Source organism: Diuraphis noxia, unplaced genomic scaffold, assembly GCF_037042655.1.
Source record: "Diuraphis noxia isolate RWA-SAM2 unplaced genomic scaffold, SU_Dnox_SAM2 contig0004, whole genome shotgun sequence".
Taxonomy (NCBI): domain Eukaryota; kingdom Metazoa; phylum Arthropoda; class Insecta; order Hemiptera; family Aphididae; genus Diuraphis; species Diuraphis noxia.
Genome location: NW_028301714.1, coordinates 60,957,721 through 60,985,303, shown reverse-complemented (window position 1 = coordinate 60,985,303; position 27,583 = coordinate 60,957,721). Strand labels below are relative to the sequence as shown.

General features: G+C 26.3%; 1 protein-coding gene and 1 long non-coding RNA gene across 3 annotated transcripts in view; one reads left to right on the top strand and one right to left on the bottom strand.

The window, feature by feature from the left end:
- The first annotated feature begins 580 nt into the window (after positions 1–580).
- LOC149056282 (uncharacterized) lies at positions 581–21,504 on the top strand. 2 transcript variants are annotated; one of them, XM_089226574.1, is made up of 6 exons: positions 581–855; positions 3,511–3,560; positions 11,876–11,949; positions 17,874–17,958; positions 18,037–18,145; positions 21,325–21,504. In XM_089226574.1, exons 1-6 carry the CDS (start codon positions 850–852, stop codon positions 21,424–21,426), a joined length of 426 nt encoding a protein of 141 aa, XP_089082700.1. In that variant the 5' UTR covers positions 581–849; the 3' UTR covers positions 21,427–21,504. The 2 variants fall into 2 exon arrangements, with proteins under 2 accessions (XP_089082700.1, XP_089082701.1); XM_089226575.1 differs by having other exon boundaries at positions 581–942.
- LOC149056280 (uncharacterized) overlaps positions 14,724–27,583 on the bottom strand; it is a 106,777-nt gene continuing 93,917 nt past the window's right edge. The window contains exons 2-3 of the long non-coding RNA XR_016191549.1: positions 15,299–15,367; positions 14,724–15,173 (exon numbers count right to left, since the gene is read on the bottom strand). This is a non-coding gene — a long non-coding RNA (uncharacterized LOC149056280). The remainder of the gene's footprint in view (positions 15,174–15,298; positions 15,368–27,583) is intronic.

The following is a 27,583-nucleotide window of genomic DNA, read 5'->3' as shown; positions in this document are numbered from 1 at the left end:
CCTCATATGTTCAGAAAAATTGAATTATTCTAAAATATTGGTTTAAATTATACATTTAAAAATTTCAACGCTTAAAATTTGAATATATTATAATATAAAGTATAATTTAAAAACAAAATTTAGGTTATTATGCTTAAAAAAATAACTCTGCAGCATATTTTATTTATTATGATAATGATATTGTCACAGACTCACAGTTATTAATTATTATAAAATTTATATTTGTATCTCATTTTGTTTCTGGCCTGTGTATATTTAATAAATATATAAAAAAAAATAGTATGTATATGAAATGTTAAGGTATCGTATATTGGTATCTACCATAGCCTCATGCCAGCTACAGCTGTAGGTATAATAGTCGTATTTACAGGTACCACTTTTATACTATGTAGTGGGTAGTCTTGTCGACCTTGAAATATCCTTTCACCTGTGCAGAGCTGCGTGAAAACCATCAGTGCAGGTTTGTTGTGTTTTGTGTGTATTGTTGCCTTGGTAGCGTGTATATAATATATCATAACGATATAATAATATTATAGCCATACTACAACATCTGCTACTGATACTGATGTTCTATCTAGTATCTACGTCTCTTATCAAACTGTACTCTTATAAACAACATAGTTTTAATTTTAAAGTCCGATTTTCGTTCAACATCTCACTGTATTAAATTGTTAGTTATATGTGTTTTATTGTAATATTATAGTGTATGGTTAAATGTTTTATCAGTGTACATTGAAATCACCAGACATCGCAATTATAATAATATAGTGTTCAGTGTTAAACTCTGTGATACTGTATGGTACATTATTATATCTTATTATAGTTCCGTTGTTTTTGTTATCAACCATAATGGCCGTGAGTACTTTCGATTTTATACACATTCGTATACGATACGTGTGCAAAAAACATTTTGTGGTTGTTTATGTCATATCAAGTGTATAGGTAATTATCGAAGTGCATGTGATAACGGGTAGGTAGCAAGGTAGCAAACGAGGGGGCCAAACTTTTACGCAGAGTGAATTCTTTGATACTAACCTACCTACTTATATATTATTAGTTTTTACTACAACCGCACATTCAACTTAAACGATATATTAATAATATATATATATATATATTATATATAATAATATTCTTACACGTAAACACAGTATATACATATTACTATACTACCTATAGGTCTAGCTACAGTTTCGGGGGCACAGCGGCGCAAAGTTTCATCGTTTGTTTATTTATTCCGTACGGTTTGGTAAGTCAACACATATCCACATCCACGCACACGTAATTATATCGTACGTGAAGCAAAAGCCAAAAGCACAATATAGATAAAGTTTTAATTTTCGCAGTAATTTTATCACAGTTCTCCGGGCCAGAGACGGTTACGGTATATCATAGGCTATACCAGGTACAAGGTTGGAAGATTTTCAAACCCTCCAACCGCAAAATGGTATTGAATGGCCTATATTTTTAATTTATATATATATATTTACACTACCTATTATGAAAGTACAAAATATAGTATTTTACTTATTACCTATTGATTATTATACTTTTCACTTGAATATATTGTATTCTATTACCTGGCTGTATAATATCACTCTGAACTTTTAAGGAAAATTTCGTAGTTAATAACCAAAATTAATTTTATAGACTATATTAGGCTCGTTTTGTATTAAAACTTATTAACTACTTGGATTAAAATTCATCCAACCAAGCGTTATTCACAAGTGAGAAAACTATTTTTACTATAAAGCAGAAATTCTTGGCCTACAAAAGATATGTTGCAAAATTAATTGTAGATTTGGAGCTGAGATATTGTTTTCATTGACATTTTTAACCGAGACCAACCGAATAAGTCTTAAGTCCTGGAGGAACGCATCACTAGAAATTCTTCCAAATTTGCCAAAAATTCTCTGAAAATAACTATCAATACAATCATCATCTTTGTAACTCAGAACTCAATACATCGAACATCAATGATTCGAATTTTTTCTTTGAAGTGAAGTTTTAAAATTGTGTTTGAGGTGTTATTTAAAACACAAATCCAAATTATTTTTATTTCTCTGGAGATTTAAGTTGACGACACGATTGTATATTTTTAGTTCTGTGTTTCAGCGTGATCAAATGATGAATAAATTTTGACTGTTTATGTTTAAATTAACACGTCACACCATATAGTCTATTCGTTAATCGTGACGTTGTAGACATAATAATATATTATCGAGTAAAAACTGAAAACGATGTGTCCTAAATGAAAAAAAAAAAACTATAATATGAAATTAAGATTAATTTATTTTGTTCAGTCACTACCTATCAGTGGCGCCAAAGTCCAAAATTTTACCTGTGACATCAGACACCTCCACATAAAATTTTGACACCCACCTATTTCTTATAATTACCTTACCTTATAGTTTTATGAAATATTATCAACTATTAGTTTACAATTGACAGTAATATCTAATACATGCAATTATCCATATCGTAATATATTTAAAATGACAAACGTAACCCTCCTACCTACTAAAATCATCTATGACAGCTTTCATATGTAAATATATATTTTGGCGCCACTGCTACCTATATAATATTATAATATATCTAATATATATATATATATAATAGTCAAACTTAAACAATGAACAATTTGAATAGATATTAATATATTATCATTTACGCAATGCGGGTACCTATAATAGTAATAAGTAATAACGATTAAGATTTTAGTCTTTATCGTCGAGTTAAATTATTGTAGTAAATAAAACAGTGCATTCAAACTCCATTAAGATATCTGATATTATTGTGTGTCAGAATAATTTAATAAGATAGAATTAAGAATGAATTTATTTTAATACGATCAGGAAAAAATTTAGTACAAATAATGAAATAATTATTAAATTCTATTTTGTAAAAATAAAATGTCTGAACAATTCATTAAAATATTATTAAATACTATATTGAGAATTTTTTTTAAAAACACATTTTTTTATTTAATTTTGGGTAATTTATTTTGTATTAACAGTTATTTCCTTCACGTTTTTTGATGTGGATATTTTCGAAAGTAAAAAAAATTGCTGAGTTGTTATTTCCGTTTAATATACTATCCGTTCACAATACTATAAGTTTAGATATTATTTCTGGTGATGTAGGCGTGCTATGTTATACAGTTTAATGGTAAAAGTTTAATTGAAATGTTTATAATATTGTTAAAATGAAACTGGAACGATTAAAATATATTTGGCGTAATATTGTATTCGTTCGCCGATGTTATTGATTACAAATATAATTATTTTTATTAATACGATTCTAATGCAGATATCTATTATTATGCATTCGGCGTTTTCTATATCAAAGACACTCAAATATCTTATTATATACCATAAATATCTGTACTATGCGTATACATGTTACAGTTAAAACCCGAAATCCGTCGAAACTAGTTTTAGGTGTCTACAATTTATATTTTAATTTAATATTAGCTAACTTAAAATTATATTTATATTTTCGTAACAGGCTGAACGAGCAAAATCAAAAATTGGTCGTTGGGTCGATGAAACTATGAAGTAAGTGTATTTAAAATATAAGACCAGTACACTAGTCATTATGTTCTTTTTTTGTTTGGACATCTCTTACGTTTAAGTATACGAGTATATACTTGTATAAATTATTGTATTTGGTGATTATTAAACTGGTACTGTTGTAAACTATATCCATATCTGTTCGTATGGTATATATTAAGGCGTATCCTCCAAATTGATCCGGAATAATTTTAAAAGCATTTTAAATTTTTTCCCCTTATATTTGTACAGTCTCAGGACTGTTTACATAAAATGGACATCTCGATAAAAATAGTGTTTTTTGTTTCAAAATCAGTCAAAATGTAGGATATTTTTAAATTCAAAAATATAAAATAAACAACTATAATTGTACTAAACATAATTTGTTAGTTTCTTTGTTTTGTACAATATTTCATTTTTTTAATTCGTCCATTTCTTATTATACATGGTTTATCGATATCATAATATAATGCTAGGTAATAGCAAATAAAAAAATAAAAATAAATATTGAAACATTATAAGTTTATAATATTTATAAGTTATAAGTAATTTAAAGTGTATTCTATAGAAGCAAAAACCAAATGATACTAATTCGAAAAAAAAAATTGATCATTAGATTTCTATCAAACTATTAATTATATATTTGAACAATTTTACTAGGCATTTAATTAAGCTTTAAGCCTTTAACAAGTATAAATCGATTTATTTGAAACAATTAATGTCTGGAATATTTTTAGATTCAGAGCGGAGCGAAGAATTTATTAATTGAATGATGTGTGCTTTTATTTATTTTTGTTTTATAAGACATTTTTTTTTTTTTTTAGTAGATAATATGCACCAATTATCAATCTCGAGGGAAATTTCTAATTTATACATTTCTATTTAGCCTATACTTTCGGTTAGTCAAAATTAAAAATGCTGAGTATTTTTTTAAATCATAAAAAAAAAAAAACTGGTTAACCGATGTGTTGTACTATAGGTTTCGAGTGTTGTGAAGTATAAGCCATAAGGTAATGAATTATGAGTTAAATTTGAATTTCATGATAAATCAAAGTGTCTATTATTACGAATAATGATTTTGTGCGAAGACGATTTGTCAGCCCATATTTTCAAGTATATTTCTTGCTATAATTTTTGATATTGTTCTTAGATTTTTATTTACTTTATTACTAGTATTAATGTACTACGGCCTACGATTTATGGTAAGATAATTTAATTGTTTATATCATATTTAAATATTTGCAAAATAAATGCAAAATATTTGCGGACTAGTTACAATCAACTTTTGTATTTAATCCCAGTAGTAACAGAAACTTATGAGCAACATTGTATTAAATTTTCTAATTTTAGTTATAAACTCATGAATATTAAAAAAGCGGGTAAGTCGTGGATGTCGCTCTGCTGTACTGTAATGATGGGATTAAATTTGAATCCAATAATATTATATCATTGTATTCGAAAAACGATTCTGAATGGAGATGATTTGTCAGTCTAGGATATATTATATTTAAATATTGTCATATTATATTCTATTTTGAAACAAATAAATTATTTTTCAATTAGGACGCATTTTGAATAAGGCATGGTTAATCAATTTTTCCAAAAACATTGCATGTAGTTATCATAATTCATAATACTTTATATTATCATAGATATATATATATAATCGTTATCATTACGCGATTTCATAAAAATTTAAAACTCAAACGCTCAAAACAATTTTCCTATAATGACGCTTCAAATTTTCTCTATAGCTATTTGAAGCAAAACTTATGGAAAACTTAGTGTTAAATTTTATAACCTTAGATATAAATACAAACAATATTATTTTGAACTACAAAATAATTTGCAAATATTCATGGTTTTGACGAATTTTTATCAATATTTGAAATTCAAATGCTAATAAAAATTTAATTTGAATTTCCGGTGGACATTTTTTTTGTGATAAATATTGACAAATTTTTAAGGAATCTTGTATTAAATTTTCAAATCTTAGATTTAAAAAGAAAATTTTTTATGAATTTCTAGCTTAAAACAATTTGCGAATTTTTGTGATTATTACGTATTATGTCAAAATTCAAACTTTGAATGCTTATAAAAAAAAATTGTGACTATGAATTTCATTTATTTTTCAATTGCTATTGTAACAATATATTAAGAGCCTTGTATTAAATTTTCAATATTTTCTACCAAAAAATAAATTTTTATCGATATTAATTTAAAAAAAAACTAATCATGATCGAAAATTGCATATACCTATGAACCTATGAAGTATGAATAGTACAACATAAGTCAAACATTTTTGAAAATTTCATAGCGGATAGAATATACTTATTACATTCGGTGAAAATTTCATGTATCAATGGTCATTTGTTTTAATGTTACATCAATAATCAAAATCGATTTTGTCAAAAACTTATTGTGCGTAAAATTTCCCGTTTTTCCCTTAATTTTTAGATTGTTTATCTCAATTATTTAGAAAAATATACTTTTGACCACCACAGTACCAACTAGATTCATTTTCTTATCGAATTAGGTACTGAAGTCGAAAATTCAAGCACTTTTATGATGACAGACACAAAAAAAAATATATTCATGGTTTTGACAAATTTTTGTCAATATTTGAACTTCAAATGCTAATAAAAGAAAATTGTGCCAATGTATTCTTATAATTTTTTAATCACTATAAGAATAACTTATGAGAAACTTTTTATTAAAATTTCAAGTATTTTTATACGGCCAAAAAAAAATTTATCGACACTTTAAAAAAATTTTTTTAGTAAAATTGAAAATTTCAGTTGTCAATAAATATCTCAAAAAAAGTGAAAATATATATATAAATATATAAATAAATTAAATCATATAAAGAAAATACCAATCTAAATAACTGGTAAAATGTTCATGTGTCTACGACTTATACTTTTTGAATAATAACAAATACTTAAATTCGTTTGAGGATAAATCGTTATCGTTACGCTATTTCGAAAAAATTTAAAATTCAAACGCACTTAAAATTTTTCGTTTAATGAAGCTTCGAGTTTTCTCTATAGCTACTTTAAGGAAAACTTATGTAAAACTTAGTGTTGTATTTTTAATTCTTAGTTATAAACACAAAAATTTTTACGATTTTTCAACTTCAAAATTACTTGCACATTTTCGCGTTTTCGACAGATTTCGTAAAAATTTGAACTATAAACGATTATAAAAAAAAATTGTGATTAATGTTTTTTTTTAGCTACAATAAGAACAACTCATAAGGAACCGTGTATTAAATTTTCAAGTTTTTTTGGTCGTCCAACATTTTTTTTTTACCGGCACTTCAAAAAAAATTTCTCAAAAAAAATCGAAAATTTCAGTGGTCTATAAATAACTCAAAAAAAGTCCAAAATATATTCATCACTTCGTTCAGAATCTAAAATTGCAGTAATTTTTAACTACAAAATAACGTTCATTTTAAAAATCTGTAAGCATTCATAGAACATAAAAAAAGATTTAAAGTCAATTGTTTTGATTTTAGTATTGACAACTTACAAGGAGCCGCCCGTATTATATTTTTAAGATTTTGGACCGAGCGAATAATTTAGTATCGATATTTATAGAAAAAGAATCGAAGACGTCTTAATTTGTTGGTAACCTGCAAGATTACTAAGCAAGTATTTTAATAATTATATTGCAATTTCAACAAATGTTCGAAATCATTCGTTTTTTTGTTTTTACCCGATTATTAAAAAAAAAAATACTCAGAATTTTCAATATTGAGTAAAGTAAAAAACACATATATTTTAAAGTAAAACATTAATTGCTCTATTCTGAATATAAGATTAAATACGATTATTTATTAGAATAATAAATTATAGTTCGGGTTAAATTTAGAATCTCAAAGACTTTCTCCGCCTTCACATTTACATTTTTTTGATATACGCATTTGGTTTACTTAATGGTTATTTTTAAATTCAACCATTGGAAAATGATTATTTACTAACTATTTTACGCAAAGATTTTTTTTGTGGCTAAAACTTCTATAACTATAGTACTATGTTACATATGTACATCTATAACATAACATGTTGTTTTTCCATTAAAAATAAGTATCTACAATAATTATTATATCAGAGTATGTTCAGTTTTTTAGTTTATTCAATTGGAAATTATATACATAATGAATACATTATTTATAGTGCAAGTGTAACTTATTTTAAAGTTATAAGCTAAAAACTGTGTACTAATATTAAATTTAATAGGTAAAATATAACTTTATATCGGGTAAATGGTCATCCACCCAAAACATTCTCCCCGTGACTGTTTTTGATGTAGCGTAGGACATCTTCTTCCGCGATGCATTTTTTAAAGTGGACATTTTCTTTCCCACGATACCTATTTTTATAAATTAATTATTCAATAATGATAAATAATTAATTATTTGATATGAAACTGGTTTTTTGTCTAATGTTTAATTTTTTTTGAATCAGAAACAGAAACAGAAATCTAAATATTTTTATCAATTTTATTTCATTTAGAAAATTTTATACCTAGCTATTATATTTATCTAAAATTATATATTTACATACTTATTTTTTTCAAACATTAGTTTTTATTGTATCAAATAAATATTATGCATTATAATGTTTAAACTTGTTATAAACATAACTTATCTATTTTTTTAATTTAGTTAAGAGCAATTTATCTTTATTGTTTCAAATAATTTATTATACATGTATTTTATAAAAATATTTGAAAATTTAGTATGTAGTTAGAAAAAATTAGACAATAGGCAAAATAATAATTTCATATTAAATAATCAATAATGAATAGAAAATATTATTATTGTTTTATTAATATTATTTTATCGAGGGAAGATGTCTTACCATACCAAAAACAGCCGTTGTAGTAGGGGGAGAGAAGGCAATGTCCAACTATTTTTATAACATACATTATAAGAATAATTTAACCCACCATAATGATTATAACGACCATCCCTGACCAAGTATTTAAATAATTCTACAAACAATTCCATAAAAAAACTACCTGCATTATCATTCAATTCGCCTCATAAAATTAATCCCTCTCTAGACTTAACCGATACGACCCGTCGATTGAAAATAAATCAGTCCATAGACATTTTAACTTAATATTATTCATACCTACTTAGTTTTATTAAAAAAATAAAACTAAAATATATTTTCTATTAAGATAAGATAAGATATTCCTAGCCTTGGCTATCTACATCTATTGATATTTACAATGGTACATTTATAACAATTTGAACATGATTATTAATTTATATAGAAGTTTAAATAGTAAGATGAATTTGCTATCTAGTATGTACATTAGTGATCATTAATATTAGCGATAGTTACGCCGAGACGTAACTGACTATAATTTAAGAAACAGTGAACTGATATAATAATAATTAACAATAAAAGTATAAACAGATATATTAAATATAACAATTTATAAAGCTTAATATTAGACGCTACGGGTAACAAATAGCTACTGTATATTGTGTGGAGTAGCAGGGGCGTCATTTGGGTGGTGGCAAGGTGTGCGGTTGCACCCCTTACTTTTAAAATGTTACAATTGGCCTGCGCCTTGCTGAAGCCTAAGATAATGCACGAGCCACGAATGCACAGTTATTTATATGATTAAAATCAAATTGTAATAACCGGTCTATAATGTATGGAAATAATTGAACGCAGGATAATATACATATACGTACGTATGTATATCTATTTTTATATGGCCTGGTGAAATTTCAAAATGGCCTGCTTGAAACTTCGCACACCCGAAAAAAATCTGAAATGACGCCCTTGTGGAGTTGTTAAACCAGAAGGTCATGCGGACGTCCACATTTTAATCTACCTTGAGGTGGATGTACGTGGAGTTTACGAGTATAGTGAACTTGCGCCTTGGTTTTAAAAAAATATAAACCTACACAAAGACATTCAGATCCAGGAAATCATACGTAGACCACAAAAAAACCTCACCAAAAAACTCCCATTCTTCACTGTTCATCAACTCTTCTGGCTCACTTCACTATAAACTCCACGTACATCCAGAAGAGTTGATGAACAGTGAAGTATGGAAGTTTTTTGATGAGATTTTTTTGTGGTCTACGTATGATTTCCTGGATCTGAGTGTCTTTGTGTAGGTTTATATTTTTTAAAAACCAAGGCGCCTTTGCAATAATACGTAGCACTTTATTTAAAAAAAAATTCAATTTTACTGATGTGAGTAGTCGCGCATTTCCCCCAGACCGGACACGCATGGGTGAGCAGTGGACGTGAAATTTGTTTAAATGTTAGAAGAGAGCATTTTTTCTGTATTGGAGATATTTTATTGGAATAGGGTATACCATAGAAAGGCGCTGATATGCGTGTTGAAGTTTGGATGAGATATGTAGCTGCCATGTTAGTCGTTTATCCACTGTCAAGCCAAGTTACTTTACTGACGAGCTTCAAGGTATATTTACATTGTTAAATGTTAATTGTGCAGAGGGGTGGTAAAGACGAAGACTGAAAATAACACCTGTGCTTTTTGACGCATTTATTTGGATACGCCATTTATTACACCAATAAGATATTGTATCAAGAGTACCAGCAGTTACATAATTTATGCATAAGGTCAGAGGTGTTATCATTTATTTTAACGTTGAACTGCCTGTTAAGTAGAATTGAATTTATAATATTGAATAAGTAAGATGGTGTATTTATGGATTTTAGTTTAAACAGTAGGCCCTCGTGCCAGACTTTATCGAATGCTTTTGAAATATCTATAAATACAGCTCCAGTAAGAAAATGTTTTTCAAATGCAGTATTAATGTGTTCAGTTATTCTGAGTAATTGTTGAACCGTAGAATGGTTTGATCTAAACCCGAATTGGAATTTTGGTATAAGATCTATGGCATTTAAATAGAAGAATAGTCTAGTGTGAATGACTTTTTCAAACAATTTTGAAATTGAAGATAAGAGGCTGATGGGCCTATAGTTGTCAGGATTGGATTTGTCCTTCCTTACAACTCAAATATATAAATAACTTATTATGTACTGGTTATTATTTACTTAATATGTAGTTATTTAGGTATACAAATGAAACAGAAATACTCAATAAATTTAATAACTTTTGTTTTAATCAATATTTTATCTTTTTTTTTTTCTGAAAATAAAGTTTTTTTTAAATTTTATTCATTTTTTTCGGAAAAATGCAATTTAGACAATTTGCAAATCAAGTTTTCGGAAAATTTTGACAGTAAAAATGATTATTTAAGCCAAGCAGTTTATTTTTTTATAAAATTTAAAAGATTCAAATTTTTCGAGTACATATCCAAATTATTTTGAAACGCAAACTTTTTTCAAAATAGTCTTTTTTTTTAAATTCCTGACATAAGTATATTTCTATTTGTTATTCAAATAGTTTTCATATTTGTTATCATACATTTAACTTGATTTTTTATATTTCAGGTCTTTCTGCTTCATTCTGTAAATAGGTTTATTTTTAAAATAATATTAATGAATAATTTCTCTAATTATGTGAACCTTGTATAATAAAATTTACTTAATATGGATTTTAAATAAAAATAATTTAATAACAATGAATAAATAAAATAAAAAAAAAAAATGTTATGAGAATTTTCTAATTACCTACTTGTTTTCGTAACAAATAACAAACTATATTTTACAAATATCAAACATTTTATAGATACCTATATTGATAAGTTTCAAATTATTTATTTAAGAATTTTACGGTCGCTTGAAGCATTAGGTGTTTTAAATGATTTTTAAAATTTTCGGATTTATATTTACATTTCAGTATTATTTAATAGCTTAGAAACCATTTTGTGTGTTAGATTATATTTATCTGAGGTGTGTTTTTTTTCCTATTACAATATTTTGTGCTTAGTCAATTTTATTATTTGATCAATAATTCTTATTGGTCATTTTTTTTACGAGGGATACGTTTGATTACTTGTATTTATTACCTATAACTATTAATTAATGATTTATATCATTTACTTATGTACATTGCACATACATATATACATATCGTGTTATAAAACAAAAAGCGTGTAATGTTTAATTTTTAAATAATTTCGTATAATGATAATTACAATCTGGAACTGGGTGCTAATGATTCATAAATCGCAGCTTTCACCTCCCGACCTAACCACCGTGCCACATATAATGCTCTGCAGTACAGCAATTTCAATGTTTTATTTTGCGTACAATAATAAATTACTGTGCGTTGCTTATAAATTATGCAGTTATGAATATTATAAAAACGACTTTATGCTTAATAATGATGTTACCAATGTGTTGTTTTCGCAGAGGAAAATTCGATAACTTTGTTGGTTCACGAAAGAAATCATCAAGCTCCAACACCGCTACAAAAATAAGCAATGGTAATTTAAACAATAATACAATAGCTGGTTTTATGTGCCTATGATAAAAAACGCAAATGCGATGAATGCCAATCACGTTGATTAAAAAAAAATATATATATTAGGTAAATGGTCGAAATGTGTGTAAATTGAATACCTATATACTGATGCTTATTAATAATATTATTAATTATTATAATATTATCAAGTATGAGCATAAACCATATTATACATTTTTAAACAGCCAACTGCCTATATTTTATGTATGGATACTTTTTAGAAGATAATTATTTGTACCTAATCTCTTAATAAATAATTTTATCGATTATGATTTATAATATAGGTTAGGTGTGCCTAACCTACTCGTAAAATGCATTTTTCAAACATTTTAGTCGATTGTTATGTATGTATCTACATAATATTGTAATAAGTTATAACATATTATGTATAAGTTTATATTATTAAATTTATTACAAATAATAATAATAGGTACCTAATACAATTAATAATTAACTATTGCAATTGATACGGATTATGACATATTATATAATATTAAAACGCTTTGTTATATAATACAACAGCTTACATTTCAAATATATTATATTTATGAAATTAAAGTATTCACAAAAATTAGATATGTTTTATTGTATTATACAAGTTTTATAAATTCAAAAAAAAAAGCGAGTAAGTCGTGGATGTCGTTCTGCTGTATAGTAGGTTACAAGTAGGTTACTGTAATGGATGGAATTAAATTTGAATCCAATGATAGTATAAAAAAAAATTTATCAAATATATACATATAATGCCTATTTAAACATTCAGTGAAAATTTCAAGTAGGTATCTACAGTTATTTGTTTTAGAGTTACATCAAAATAAGAAAATCACTGAATGAGAAATCTAGTGAAAATCCAATGTTGTAAAAATTTAAATTTCAAACACTCATAAAAACTTAATTTGACTTTCTGGTAGATATTTATTTTATGATAATCTTTGACAGACTTATGAGAAACCTTGAATTAAATTTTCATATCTTAGATTTAAAAAAAATTTTTTTATGAATTTCAAGCTTAAAATAATTTGTGAATTTTCGTGAATTTTCGTGATTTTTACGTATTTTGTCAAAATTCAAACTTTGAATGCTTATAAAAAAAATTGTGACGATGTATTTCTTTTATTTTTCAACTGCGATTTTTATATCGACCGCGGTGGTGGTCATTATGGTTTTATTCAAAAATCCACCCTTCGTATTTCGCTCCACATACACGAATGTATATATTGCATATACCTATATATGATATTCAGTCTTGTAAAAGATACTTTTAAAAAGTATTCAAGTACAGATACAGATACTTTTTTTCAAAAGTACTTAAAATACGTATTTGAATACTTGAAAAAAAAAGTATTTAAGTACCTACAAATACAAATACTTTTAAAAAGTATTTACGGATACTTTCAAATACTTTTTTTTTTTTTAAATATGTTTTATCTTTTTTCCTTGGCCTAATGACCTTATAGATAAATTGAATTATTATTTATTAATCAACTAAATTATTTATTTTTATTTTAGAACTCTAATTTTACTTAAATTAATTAGAATAAGAATAATTAAAAAGTAAGACGAAAAAAGTATTTAAAAATAGTATTTGATTTTAAATACAGATACCTTTAAAAAAGTATTCAAATACTATACCCAAGTACTTTTTTCAAATGTATTTAGGATACGTATTTAAATACTTAAAAAGTATTTGAATACTTTTACTCAAGTACTTTACAAGTCTGATGATATTATACTGAAGTTTATATATATAGACATATATATATATATATATATGTATGCGCATATATGCGTATCGTGGTATATTTTGTATTTCCTTCTTGCACACAATAATTATTATTATATCCGACGAAGAAATTCTCTCTGTGACTCTGTATATTATATAATACAATATTGTATAATGCATCATATATATATTATATTAGCACAGCGCGCCACGTGATAAAATATAATGTAGGTACGTCTAAGAATATAGGTAATAATATGTGTCATTTTTTCCTATGAAATATATTTCGTGACAGGTAGAGAAGACATAGGACGTATAAACATACAACAATATAATATAATTATTAATTAATACTTATTGGGTATGTATTTATAAGGTTACGTTCACTGCAGATTAACTAACTTTGAACCGACAGGGCATCTACAGCTGGATAACATCATAATATTTAAGCTTAATAATATATTATATTATGTATCATGTTATTATTTCCGATTAGATTTTTTTTCATCAGTGTTAAGATAGTTCATCATTGAATACGAACTTATTATTCCTATCTCCAAAAATATGGTACACTAGAAAGTGTAATTTTTCAAAAAGGTGAACCTAATAAGATGCTTATACTAATATATTGTAACTAATAATACTCAATAATCTATATGGGTTTTCAGTTGGTTCTTCCATCTGAAATTGGAAACATCAATAAAATGGAATATAATAGTTATTTAATCGATACTGGAAAAATATTTTAAAATAATAACACAACGACTTGATACAAAACATTTATTTTTTAATAATATTACAACCTCGATTATTATACATTGAAAAAATGGAATACCAACGGGTACTTTTTTTAAATGAATTTATAGACTATTAAACTGTATAAATAAACATGTACAATTAAATTTAATTAGGTAAGATATTATACTGCGGTGAATGACATTAATTGATGTAACTACTTTTATTTTATTTTTAATTGTAATTAACAAAAAAATAAAAGCAGGTAGGTACATGAATTAAATATCATACACCAGAGTAGATACTTTACCTAATTAGATTTGAATTGTATATGTATAAATATACAGCTTAATAGTCTATAATATTCATTAAAAATCATCTTCTTCACCAAACAAATAATTGAGTATTAAAATGGCAACCTTCTTTTTGGCTGCTTTTTTTGATGGTCCTACAAAATTAAAAAAAAAAATACAATGTTAACTGATTATTATCGAACAATTTTAAACATCAATACTAAAATTCATCCAAACAATATTTGTTGGTGGTAATGGTACAATACAAAAATATTGTCGTATGCAAAAAAAAAGATATTCATCTATCACACATTCCACCTTGAATCGTGATGGATGATTTTTGTCTAGAGTTGTAATAATGTTTAAACAGGGGGATATCTCTTCAACAAGAAGCACTGGATAGCTCTTTCTTTTGTCAGCAAAGTATATCACATTCTAAAATAAAAGAGCTCAAGTTATAATATTTACTATTATATTATGTTCCTAACAACAAACAGGCTATTAATATTATGAATAAATACTCATATTCTTAATCTTATATAAAGTCTATTCTTATTTACCTCCGGTATCAACATTCTTGGTATCGTGCTAGATATACTCGTAATTGATTCGGTATCGTCTGGAATGTCCTAAAACAGATTACAGAAAATTTTGTATACATTACATACAATTTTGCAATAAATTTGATCATTTACACAAGTAGTTTTTTTTTTTAAATCCTACCTCTTATTCGTTTCGTGTGATTTTGCTAGCAGTATACTTTGTAGTATACATGTAGATAGATAACGGTTAAAATATACTAAGTAATAATCATACATACAACGATATTCAATTTAGTTAAACATAATGTAATTTAATTCGTTTTATCGAGAACAGTAATTGCGCCAAACGTAAGGCCTGCAAATAATAACCTTTTTGACATTGTTAGAACGCTATTTTTGACAGTCAGTGTATATATTGAAATTAAAATATTTAAGATTCCTATTGAATGAAATAATAGTCCATTCATTGTTATGTATTTATTATAATAATATTTGCCTCTAATCAGCGTTTTTCAAAATTTTTTTTGTTTAAAGGCACAAGCATTGGTACAGAATATTTTATTATCAATAATATAAGTATGAAATAATAACATTGTTATTATTTTTTGTTTTTATTATTATTCCTAAGTCCGGGAATTATAATAATTTTTTTATCTGCAATAAGCGAATAAATTATATTGATTTATCTTTCTCCTACTACTATTATATTACGATAATAATCTGTATGCTGTAACCAAAAACAACTATTTATTTTCATCTTAAATCTAAAAAAAAAACATTTCTTAAATGTTCAATAAAAAAAAAAAGCGGGAAAGTGGATATCGCTCTGCTGTACAGTGTGTTACTGTAATGGATGGAATTAAATTTGAATCCAATAATATTATATCATTGTATTCGAAAAACGATACTGAGCGGAGACGGTTTATCTGTCAAGGATATTATTTTATATATTATTGTTACTTATTAAATTATTTGAATTTCCGGTGAACATTTTTTATGTTTTTTTTTTATAAAGATAGAAAAGCCTATAAGAAATCTTGAATTAAATTTTCAAATCTTAGATTTAAAAAGAAAAACTTTTATGAATTTCGATCTAAGATAATTTGAACATTACCGTAATTTTTACATAGACATTAAATTTGAACTTAAAATGTTTATAAAAAAAAATCATACCTATATGTATTTTTAATATTTTTCATCTGCTATGTAAAAATATGTTGGAAGCCTTATATTAAATTTTGAAGCTTTTTAACTCAACCAATAAAATTGTATTGACATTAATAGAAAAAAAGCTAAAAAAGCTAAAAAAGTCGAAAAATTAAAATGTCGATTAACAGCTCAAAACAAATTAAAATATTTTGATAATCTTATCAAATACAGAAAATTCTTATATAAACATGGTTATAACAGAGTTACACCGAAATAATAAAATCGCTAAATGAAAAATCTGGTGAAAATCCAATATTGTAAAAATTTAAATTTCAAACGCTCATTAAAACTTAATATGACTTTCTGGTGGACATTTTTTTTTTCGATAAAGATTGACAAACTTGTATTTAATTTTCATATCTTAGATTCAAAAAAGAAAATTTTTTATGAATTTCTACCTTAAAATATTTTGCGAATTTTTGTAATTTTTGCGTGTTTTGTCAAAGGTAGAATGCTTATAAATAAAATTGTGACTATGAATTTATTTTATTTTCCAACTGCTATCATAACAATATGTTAGGAACCTTTTTTTACATTTTCAAGCTTTTCTACCCAAAAAATAAATTTTTATCGATATTAATTTAAAAAAAACTAATATTGATCGAAAATTGCATATGCATAACTGATTCAACTTCAGTCGAAATTTTTTTTAAATTATATGGTGGATAGAATGTTAATATATAAATATTCGGTGAAAATTTCATGTATCAATGGACATTTGTTTTAATGTTACATAAAAAACCAAAATCGATTTTGTCAAAAATTGATTGTGCGCAAAATTTCCCGTTTTCCCTTAATTTTTAGTTTGTTTATCCAGATTATTTCGAAAAATATTGAGAAATTTATTATTTTAAATCTCCCAAAGTACCAACTAGATTCACTTTCTGATCTAACAAGGTACTGAAGTCGAAAATCGAATCATTTTTATTGCCCCAAGGCCCAAACGTTATGACAGACACACAAAAAAAAAATTAAAATTAAAGACCCACGTTATTGTAAAATCAATACATTCCTCGCTCCGCTCAGAATCTAAAAAAATATATTAGATATTTAATTATTTGAAAACTAATTTTATATTAAGAATATAAATTACTATTAATTGTAATTACGTTATGTCAAATTAAATTGTTTCAAGTCACTATAAGGAATATAATATGAGGACTGATAGAAAATGGCTTTAAATATTAATTTACTTTAAAGCAATTTTTGTATTCATGTGGTTTTAAAAATATTTTTGGAAATAATAAGGCCATTTTAAAATAATAGTAATGAAAATGTAATATATCTGCAATAGTTCAATAACCTGTGTTTAATTTATTCTAAACGGTAGAATTAAATTATATTATACTTTAACATATACAACTAAAACCATAAACCATTTCAGATATACCTACACTGCCGGACGCAGATGAAAATATTGACGCGGACTTGTTATATTCCGTAAAACCTGCTGAGTTGCATTCGAGAACGTATAAAAATATTAATTATTCAGACTTTGGTAGAATAATGATATTATTCAATAAATTGTGATTACTTTTGTGTTTCAGGACAGACTCCACTTATGTAGAAGAAGATACGAAACCTCCGATTAATTTAGCCGATATCGATCTTGGATTACTATTTAGTAATATGACACAGAAACATCACTTGGAAGACGTATGAACGATATTATTTTTGCAATTTTTAAAAAGCTTATAACTCGCTTAGAAATTAAAATATCGAAATAAGCTCCCTATGTGCCCGTGATAAAATTTATGCATTCAAATTAGGTATACCGATGTCTTGTGAGGATTTACCCATTGCGATATCTCCTGAGATAATAAATATATCATAAATCTGTTTTTTTTTTTATTAAACTCACATAGACAAGGGCTAAATGTATTTTATTTTTTAATGTAACTAAATTTTTTGGTAAAAAAGTTAAAAAATTATTTTTGAATTTTGAATTTTTGAAAAAAAAAGATACCTATTTTATAGAGTTTATTTTGCTGAAAATTGTGACCCCTTTCAACTTTTTATTTTCTTTAATCCCATGATTTTAAATAATTTTTTTAGTTTATAAATAGAACGTCAAAAAACTAGTTTTTATTCGGACGGCGAGTCCCCCTCTACGTCTAATGGGTATATATTATATTCTCACTGGACACCCTGTATCTGTACCCTGTACTAGTCAGTCCCACCATGTACTGATCAATTCGTTCAAATATTAAAAACTATAGATTAAAACGTATGTTTTTTACGTTGAACTGTTCACAAGTCAGTGGCCTACGCAGGGGAAAGGTTCTAAGTCTAACCCTTTACAATGTCTTCCAACGAAATAAACCTTATTTATCATCATAATTAATACACCAACTAGATAAAGAAATTTTCAGTCATTTTTCATAAATATAATATAAATTTTAAAATGGAAATAACATCGAGAACCGTAACTTAACTTTTTTCTGGCTGATTAATTATATTACTAAAAATGTTTGCATTAATGTCGTGTCATATATCTTCGATTATTACCACTACTTGTATTACAGCCTGAAGACCAAAGATGCTCTACAGAATAAATTATCGAGTTAATTACTCTAAACGTTAAATATATATTTGAGGAAAACTCTATAATTTGTTTAATCAATTATATAAAGAGTGTTAAGCCAAAAAATAATGTAAATGGGGATGAATCACAGACATGTGTTTAATTTTAGGTAAAACTCAAACTGAACTAAAATTCTGAGTACCATACTAGACTCCAGCATTGGTAAAACAGAGACGTAACGTTATGTGGTTATAGCGTCTTTTTGCCTAGTGTATATTTCCCTGGACTCTATACGAAACTATAAGTAGTATAAGTTATAAATTAAACACCATTAGGTAGGTACCGCTTGAATAATTAACGGTGATAATAATATAAGTTAAAACATTATAAATAGCATCAAAGGTAACATTATTATTCATGTTTTATATTATACAATATATTATTTTTGTATTATAAAATAGTCAAACTTTTACGTAGCACATTTAATATGAATACATTTTTTGGATTAGGTGATTAAACATTTTTTTTCCCGTTTAAAAACATAGTGTGCAAATTATTTAATTATTATTACTTATATTCTGTATGAATAATATTATACATATACGATGAATAGAATGACTGTAAAAATATTATATGAATTTAAATACGCATCACAAGTCTTGTGAATTTTTTTATAAATATGATTTTTGTATTATTTTATGCGAGAAAAAAATGGTATCTTCAGGAAATTGAAAGATAATTCAATTTGAAAATAGTTTCAATTTTTAAGTTGAAAATTGAATGGTTACTTAGCCCTTAATATATAAAAAATGAACTTCTTAAGAAAAAAAATTATAAAACTTTAGTTTTAACAATAAATTATGCATAAAAACACTATTTTCCGTTTAAATTTATGTATTCTAAATACGGGAATGACTGAATATAGTACAAATTGTTATACAGCACAATATTATAGGCCAGTAAATCAAAAACTTTTACATCCACTACAATGATAAATAATTACTCACTTTACCTCATTTTTATAATTGTTTTTCTTTTAATTACCTAACATAGTCGAAACTGACATTTCCCACTTTACTTTGTAGGTAATATTTACTACTCAAGTAGACATTAAGAGGAAACCAACTTTGAATAAGATGGTTCAAGACTCCTAAGAGTCTTTGAAGATATTTTTTTGTAAATAACGTCTAAACATTTGACATCTTATTAAAAATAAAATGTAGATCCTTTTTATTTTGCTCATTATTAAAATGTAAGGCTAATTTTATCATTATATTTATCTAATTCATCAACTTACACCACAAAAATACATTTATAGACTTGAATGCTTTATAGACGCGTTTTAACATAATAAGTACCCTGACATAATTCAACTAGAAGTAGGCGAGGTAAGCTTCACTGCATTTGTTTTGCTTAGCTTAAAATAGTTATCATTATAATTTTAATGAAAGTTATTCTTTTCAAGACTGTAGGATATTTAATTTACTACTAAATTAGTATTTCTGAATATAGCTTTTAATCATCCTTATGCCATCACCCATGGCACATGTATAATTTATTTTGTTTTGTCATGGAAATATATTATTCTAAATATTTAGCTATTATTAGAAAGATTTTCATGCAGAAATAATTAAAATGTTCACAAAAAAGTTATCTCAAATTCAAAAAATAATTATTGTGTTAGTTATTTTAATAACCAGGGGCAATTATTATTTTTTTAATCATAATATACTCATTTAAGGAAGAAATTTATAATGCTAATCTTAACATATTCTATGATGTTATACCTGTTGTAGTGTTGTTCTTCTTAATCAATGCTCTTAATTGTGGTAACATATACAGAGTGATTCGCTTACCATGCTCACCCTATTTTTTCATCAATAATACAGTTATTCGAAATCTAATTTTCGGAAATTTTAAATATATACCTAAACAAGTACCATATTTTTAAATTCTTGAGATTTTTCGTACTGTTTAATAGTAGTATAAAAGGGGAAGGTTTTCATTTTAAAAATATAAATTTGTATCTATAGTATCATGCAGTAGGTACCTGGTATATGTTTGAAAAATCGGCAGATTAAAGTTTGAATAAATTTATCATTAAATTATAAAAAAGGGGTGACCATAATTGCGGTGAATCACTCTGTATAATATTATATGGCGTTTTAATACTGCGGTACACTTGACAGACGGTATTATTATTGTGTCTCAAATTATTATTATTAACGCGAAATCGAGCTTAAATATTATAACGTTTATTGTGTACACAGCGTGAATGAGATTGATGGAAATATTTTGTTTGTGATTACAGGTGGACGGGGACGAACGAGATGTCGGGAGAATGATACAACGGCACCTCAAGCTGTTGAACATTGAGACTGAAGACGAAGACGAACAAAGACATTCGAAATAATTATCTTGTACACTAATGACTTTATGTATACAAAATAATGTATCATATAAATATAAATTTAAAAGTTATTTGTTTAAATTTTAAGACATACTACATCTAATAATATTCAAGTGATTTATTTTTAACGTCCACCGATTTCGTATTTTATGATTATCAATCGATTCTAATGCGTATTAGTTACATATTTTTTCTGTTGTAGCCTGCAGTGGATGATATAGAATTTTTTTTTTTAAGGTATAAGAAATTTTCAGTATAATTCTCTTAAGTAATATTACCTATTATGAACGACTTCGGAATAAAAACAAATTTAGATTATTTTGCAGTTGATGTACAGTTTACTTTAAATACGTTTAGTTATACATGGTAAGTGCATAGGCGTGTGCCTCAGTCCGTTGTGACAGAGTGGACTGAGCCAGGGCCGTCCCTAGGCAAGGGCGAGCGGGGCCCACGCTCCGGGCCCGCGCTTTGGGCTTCTCATTTAGGCTCCGCGCTCACACACATGAAAAATCCCAAGTTTTCTTTATTATAAGTACAACAATTTACATAATATATTACATATTATTTAATTTGAAATTTTATTAATTAAATTAAATCAAAAACGAAAAAATTAAATAGTATTAATAAAGTAAGCAAAACTCTGCAAAATGAAAAAAATTCAATTGATTTTGCTGTAAACAATTTGAAAGGCCTGAAACAGTTTAAGTATCGTGAACATGGATTTAATGAAGCAAAAGAAAAAGCTATTCATGTTTGCAAACTAATTGATATAATACCAGAGTTTAAATCTAAAAAAAGAGTTTTAAAGAAACAAATGTTTAGTTATGAAAGCTCTCCTGTATTATGCTCAACAAATGAAGAAGAATGTTTTGTCAATGCTTTTTTTTACCAATTTTAGATCAAGGAATTGTATCTATAAATCAGCGATTCACCCAATTAGATCATTTTAACAATTATTTTGGATTTCTGTTTGATATTGGTAATCTATCGACGGCTGATTCAAATATATTGTTAAAAAGTTGCCATGATTTACAGATTATGTTACAAATAGGGGAAAACACAGACATTATTAGAGAGGTATTGTATGATGTTATTTGCACATTTGCTGATCTCAAATCAAGAAAAGTTAATTTTTAATTATTGTTATTTCTGTCTTTACCTATAATAAATAATGTTAACAATCTATTATAAAAATATACAGCAATTTAATCATAGATAATGTATACTTGTGTTTGGTGCTTTGGTGCAAAATGGTTATGTGAGGTACCTACTGGTAAAGGTAATAGGGAAAAATACTTTACATACTGAATAAGGGTGCCTGCAAAAATGTAAATGAGTATGCATTTTTTTGTTTTGTGGGCCCCGCTAAAAGAGTTTTTGCCCCGGGCCTCGCAAATTGTAAGGACGGCCCTGGACTGAGCCAAAGATACTTGGAAAAAAAATATAAATTAAAGGATGTTTATACTTTTATTTAACTATCATCACTCAATACTTAATTCATAAATATATAATTATTTACTTGAAAAAAAAAAAAATGATTTTTGCTGAGCCATATCAGGGTTAAAATGTATAACGGAGAACATTATAAAATAACATAATATAATAGACGAACAAGCTCCCACAAGTAATATCATTGATGAATTAATTTTTCTAGATATTTAATTAGGTAATTTTTATTGCGGTTTCAATGATTTCGTGGTACAATAAAAAAACACAAAAATCACAAGTTTATGAACAGATTAATTATAAAATAATTACCATCACATTCAAGTTTTGCATTTTTCAAAACAAAAAGTATAACAAAATTATGTTATTTTATTCATTTTTAGTTAAGTTGAATTTTTACATTTTTACGTTTTTTTTATATGCACACATTTTTTAAGGCTATAGTTTCTTTTTTAATGCTATAGGATGCAATATACAAAGTAAGAGTTTAGATAACAGGATAGAGTAATACATCACAATTCACTCAGGTCTACTATTCTCAAAAAATATTTGTTATAGGTTGAACATTTTTAAATTTAAAAACAATTTCATCACCATTTACATGAAACTAGATAGTTTTAATAGAGTTAAAGACGCAGATAAATCTTGATAAATAAAAACATGAAAAATCGACTGAGATGAGTGTTTTTAGTTATCAACTTGTGTATAAAATATAGGTACCAATACATTATAGTAGTACAGGTATGGGAAATTACACATAAAAATATCGGTAAAACTTGAAGTATTTCGCAATTTTATCTTAAAGCATGTTAAAATGAATTATTTACCCGTAACGAAATCTTTTAGATGGGCGTAACACGTTTCCATCAAAAGTAGACCTTTCCCTTTTCCACCAAAGGTGTATCTTTCCCATTTCCACCAATATCCGTTACCACCAAATGAGATCTACCAATAATTAAACCATGGTTAATTTACCAAAATAATTTTATACTATGCTTATATTAAAACCTTTAATACAGTAATAAGTTTATTTAAAATACTAATGCTGGATTGAAAAAATGATATATTAGTGTATTTAATTATGTATATATTGTATTTACTTATATATATAATTGGTTAGTATATTTATTTTTTCAATCGTAGAAAAACGTGGTAAATAATTTTATTTGGTCGAAAAGGGAAAGGTACACTTTTGGTGGAAACGGGTATCGCCCTTTTATAGATAATGTGTTAAATTTTGTATCGCGTTTGTGCTGTTTTTCAACTACCCATCAGTCCCATCATGAGAAATAAAAACTGGCAGTGTAGGCAGTATACTAGTTTAGTGGGAAAAATCAAATGACTATAACAACTAGTTTTTTTAGAAAGCAAGATGTATAACAAAAATACATCAACTTCAAAAGTAAGGTTTTTATATAAATAAAATCTGTTTGAAATGGTAAAGATAATCAATTAAAAACAAAATTTGTTAGCTATTTAAATTATTATTTTATATTTCACTGTATTCGATTGCTCATCAAATATTTTATTATTGTATTAACAAAGCATGATATATTAGAATAATGCGCAAATACCTACCTATGCAATTTTATGAATAGTGAGTAATTTATCAAAGTTTCATTACAAAAACATTTTTTAAATAGGTACTATTATTATGTATAATGTATACAAATATATACAATAGCATTTAAAAGTTTTTAGACCTTCACCTCATAAAAGTCGAAAAATCCATTCGCCAGGTACCTATCAGTTTACTTTTCTGGAAAACTACTATAAATTTTGTACTTTAAACTTTTTCATTTGAATAAAAAGCATGTTTTAAAAATGCATACGACCTCTTACGCAGTTTACCTCAATCGTTCGTGTGTATTTTATTTTTATCAACAACGATTACACATTCGTAGTCGCAATTTACATGTTTATAAATGATTTAAATCATTCCTGTATTATATTTTAGAAGTGTTTAATTTATAAACATTGGCTTCCCCTCCTATTCGTTACTGGTGTATATAGGTATTTTTACTACAGTATTTGATAAAAATAATTATAAGAATAATAATTATGATACCTATATGTATATTCAGTGAGTATAATAAAATAAATGTATATTATAATATTTGAATACAGTAAAATTAAATGGTGAACAACGACATGCAAAAGTCGGGTAACATACTGCAGCTAGTACTTCATAAAATTTTAATTATAGCCTATAGGTATCTATTTTATCACACGAATTACTATGATTTTTATGTATTGTCACATCTCACCAGAATATTATAAAATATTGAGGCAGGCTATAATATTATATGGTACGGGTGAAATAGGACCGCCAACGTTTATCATGCTGCAATTCCATAAGCTGCACAATTGTACTTGGTTTTTTATCTAAAAATCTAATTTTGTATTTGATCAGAATATTACATTATATTATATTATGTTATTATTATGTTTCACCCACAGGACCACCCAACAAATTTGAAGGATACACCTTGACACATGGAATATCTGTTACTAATTGAACAATAAATTAGTACCTATATCTAGTATAGTATCTAACCTAATATCATTGATTTTAAAATATAATAGTATCAATAATAAATTCTAATTCGAATCTGTGTATGTACCTATATATATAATATGCTTGGCAACTCTTTGCATTAGTTCATCGGTGTTATCGGCGGTTGTCCGTGTCGGATGTTCAACTAGGCGATGAACAGATTACTGTTTGTTTGAAGTTTACCGCCATTTCTGCAGCTATAGATAGTTATTAGTTAGGCACAATATTGTATTCATTTATAATTTATACCTATTAGCTTTATAATGATGATAAATATTCAACGTATTTAAAGTAATTAAACTGCAATTGTAATTTTATTTAATATAATTATATAGGTTTGTAATTCGATAACTTACATACTTTAAATCATTTAAATTAAATGTGCTCAGCAGCGGTCTTAGGATGGAGGGGGATTTTATATTTTATGATTGCCTAAATCGATCTATTGATAGGTACCAGGACAAAATATAATTTAACGTATTGTGCGGTAATGCAGTCTCCGTTCAGTGCGTTTAGCTGTGTACGCGATAACCAAATATAGTATCCAAGTAGTTTAAAATTAAAAAAACTAGTTCGATATTCTAACTCTGGAGATGCTTCCGGAGTATCCAAGCAATCATCCTTCTTTTAAGCCCAGCACTGGTTGTAGCCAAAAGCGTTTCTTGCCATGTACGTTTACATCAAACTGCATGATATAATAATAATATTTATATGTTGAAAACAATTTAGGACGAAGTTTGAAACTTTAAACCACCGAACTGCCTCACTTTAAAACGTCGCTATTTCAAGTTGTATAATAATAATAATAATAGATCGTACCTAAACGCTTAGCTTTATCAAAATATTATAGCGTTTAAATATTGTCGTATGTGCGGATGAAAATATTTCGATATAGAAGTAGGTCAATGCGAAATAACAATAAAAATAATAACGTGTGCATAACAATATCCGCGTTTTGTTTCACCGTCGTTCGACTGGAAACTTTCCGTTTCTGTTCATTCGCCCCTCTTGCTCATCCACGAGTACCTATCTATATCTATACATAGTAGACTGCCGATTGCTGTGATAAAACATTAAAACCGGATTGCGTTCTGTATAATATAATACCTGATTCAAAATATACAAAACTAATATTGCAGGGTATAATATATTATATTATAATCATATTTATTATTTACCAACCATTATTATTTTTGTGACTTATCATCATGATATGATATCATTGTTGTTTTCTTCATTATTATTGTAGTGCTGATGATGTAATATCGTAACAGTAGACAATCGTAGAAAAACGATTTATATATTATAATATACATCATTAAAATACGATATACCTGTATAATATTATAATATATTGTAGCGTCCCAGCATACAGGAGGACGAACGACTGGTGTTGAGGAAGATGGATTGAGGGAAATAAACGATACGGGTGATCGATTTAACGCAAGACACTATCGATGTTTCACAAGATACTAACATTAAATAATTTTAAGTAATTAATTACAAAACAACATTTTTGGAAAAAGAATATAACTCTTGTGGTTTTTATACTTTTTTAAAAAGTTTTTCACTCTTTACTCCTCTTCTATCTCTTCACTTAATATTATTACCTTCTCCTTTCCTTTCACTCCTCAAGCAAAGAGTCACTAGTGGGTTACTCTTAATCACGTAAATCAATACGTATTATTTCATTTTCCATATACTTATTTCACTTTGATTGGTATAGATTGTATATTTATTATAAAAATAAAAAAGTTTTTCACCCATTTTTAATGAAAAAATACATTTTAAAATTATTATTTCAAAACAGACTATTATTCGGAGAATTTCGATCTATTAAATGAAAATTTATACCTATTATAAGTTACACGATTTTCACGATTGATAGATATATGTAAACAATTTTAAAAAGTAAGCTACCTATTCCATTTAAATTAACGATTTTTCCACATTACATTTTTTTATATTAGATTTACAAATCGGTTTTTTTGAATTTTTCAAATAATAGAAAATAAATAAAAATATTAATTTAACACGAGTAATTAATTGTCGGGTCTCTCTGTTACACCTTGTATATTTATTATAGGCACTACATTACAATGTTATCAAACTCGGTAAATTATGTAAAATATTCACAATAATGATATATGGGTCGGT

Coding starts and splice junctions, on each gene's coding strand:
- LOC149056282 (XM_089226574.1), top strand. Junction 17,959..18,036: donor GCTGAGTTGCATTCGAGAAC/GTATAAAAATAT, acceptor TTTGTGTTTCAG/GACAGACTCCACTTATGTAG. Junction 18,146..21,324: donor AGAAACATCACTTGGAAGAC/GTATGAACGATA, acceptor TTGTGATTACAG/GTGGACGGGGACGAACGAGA.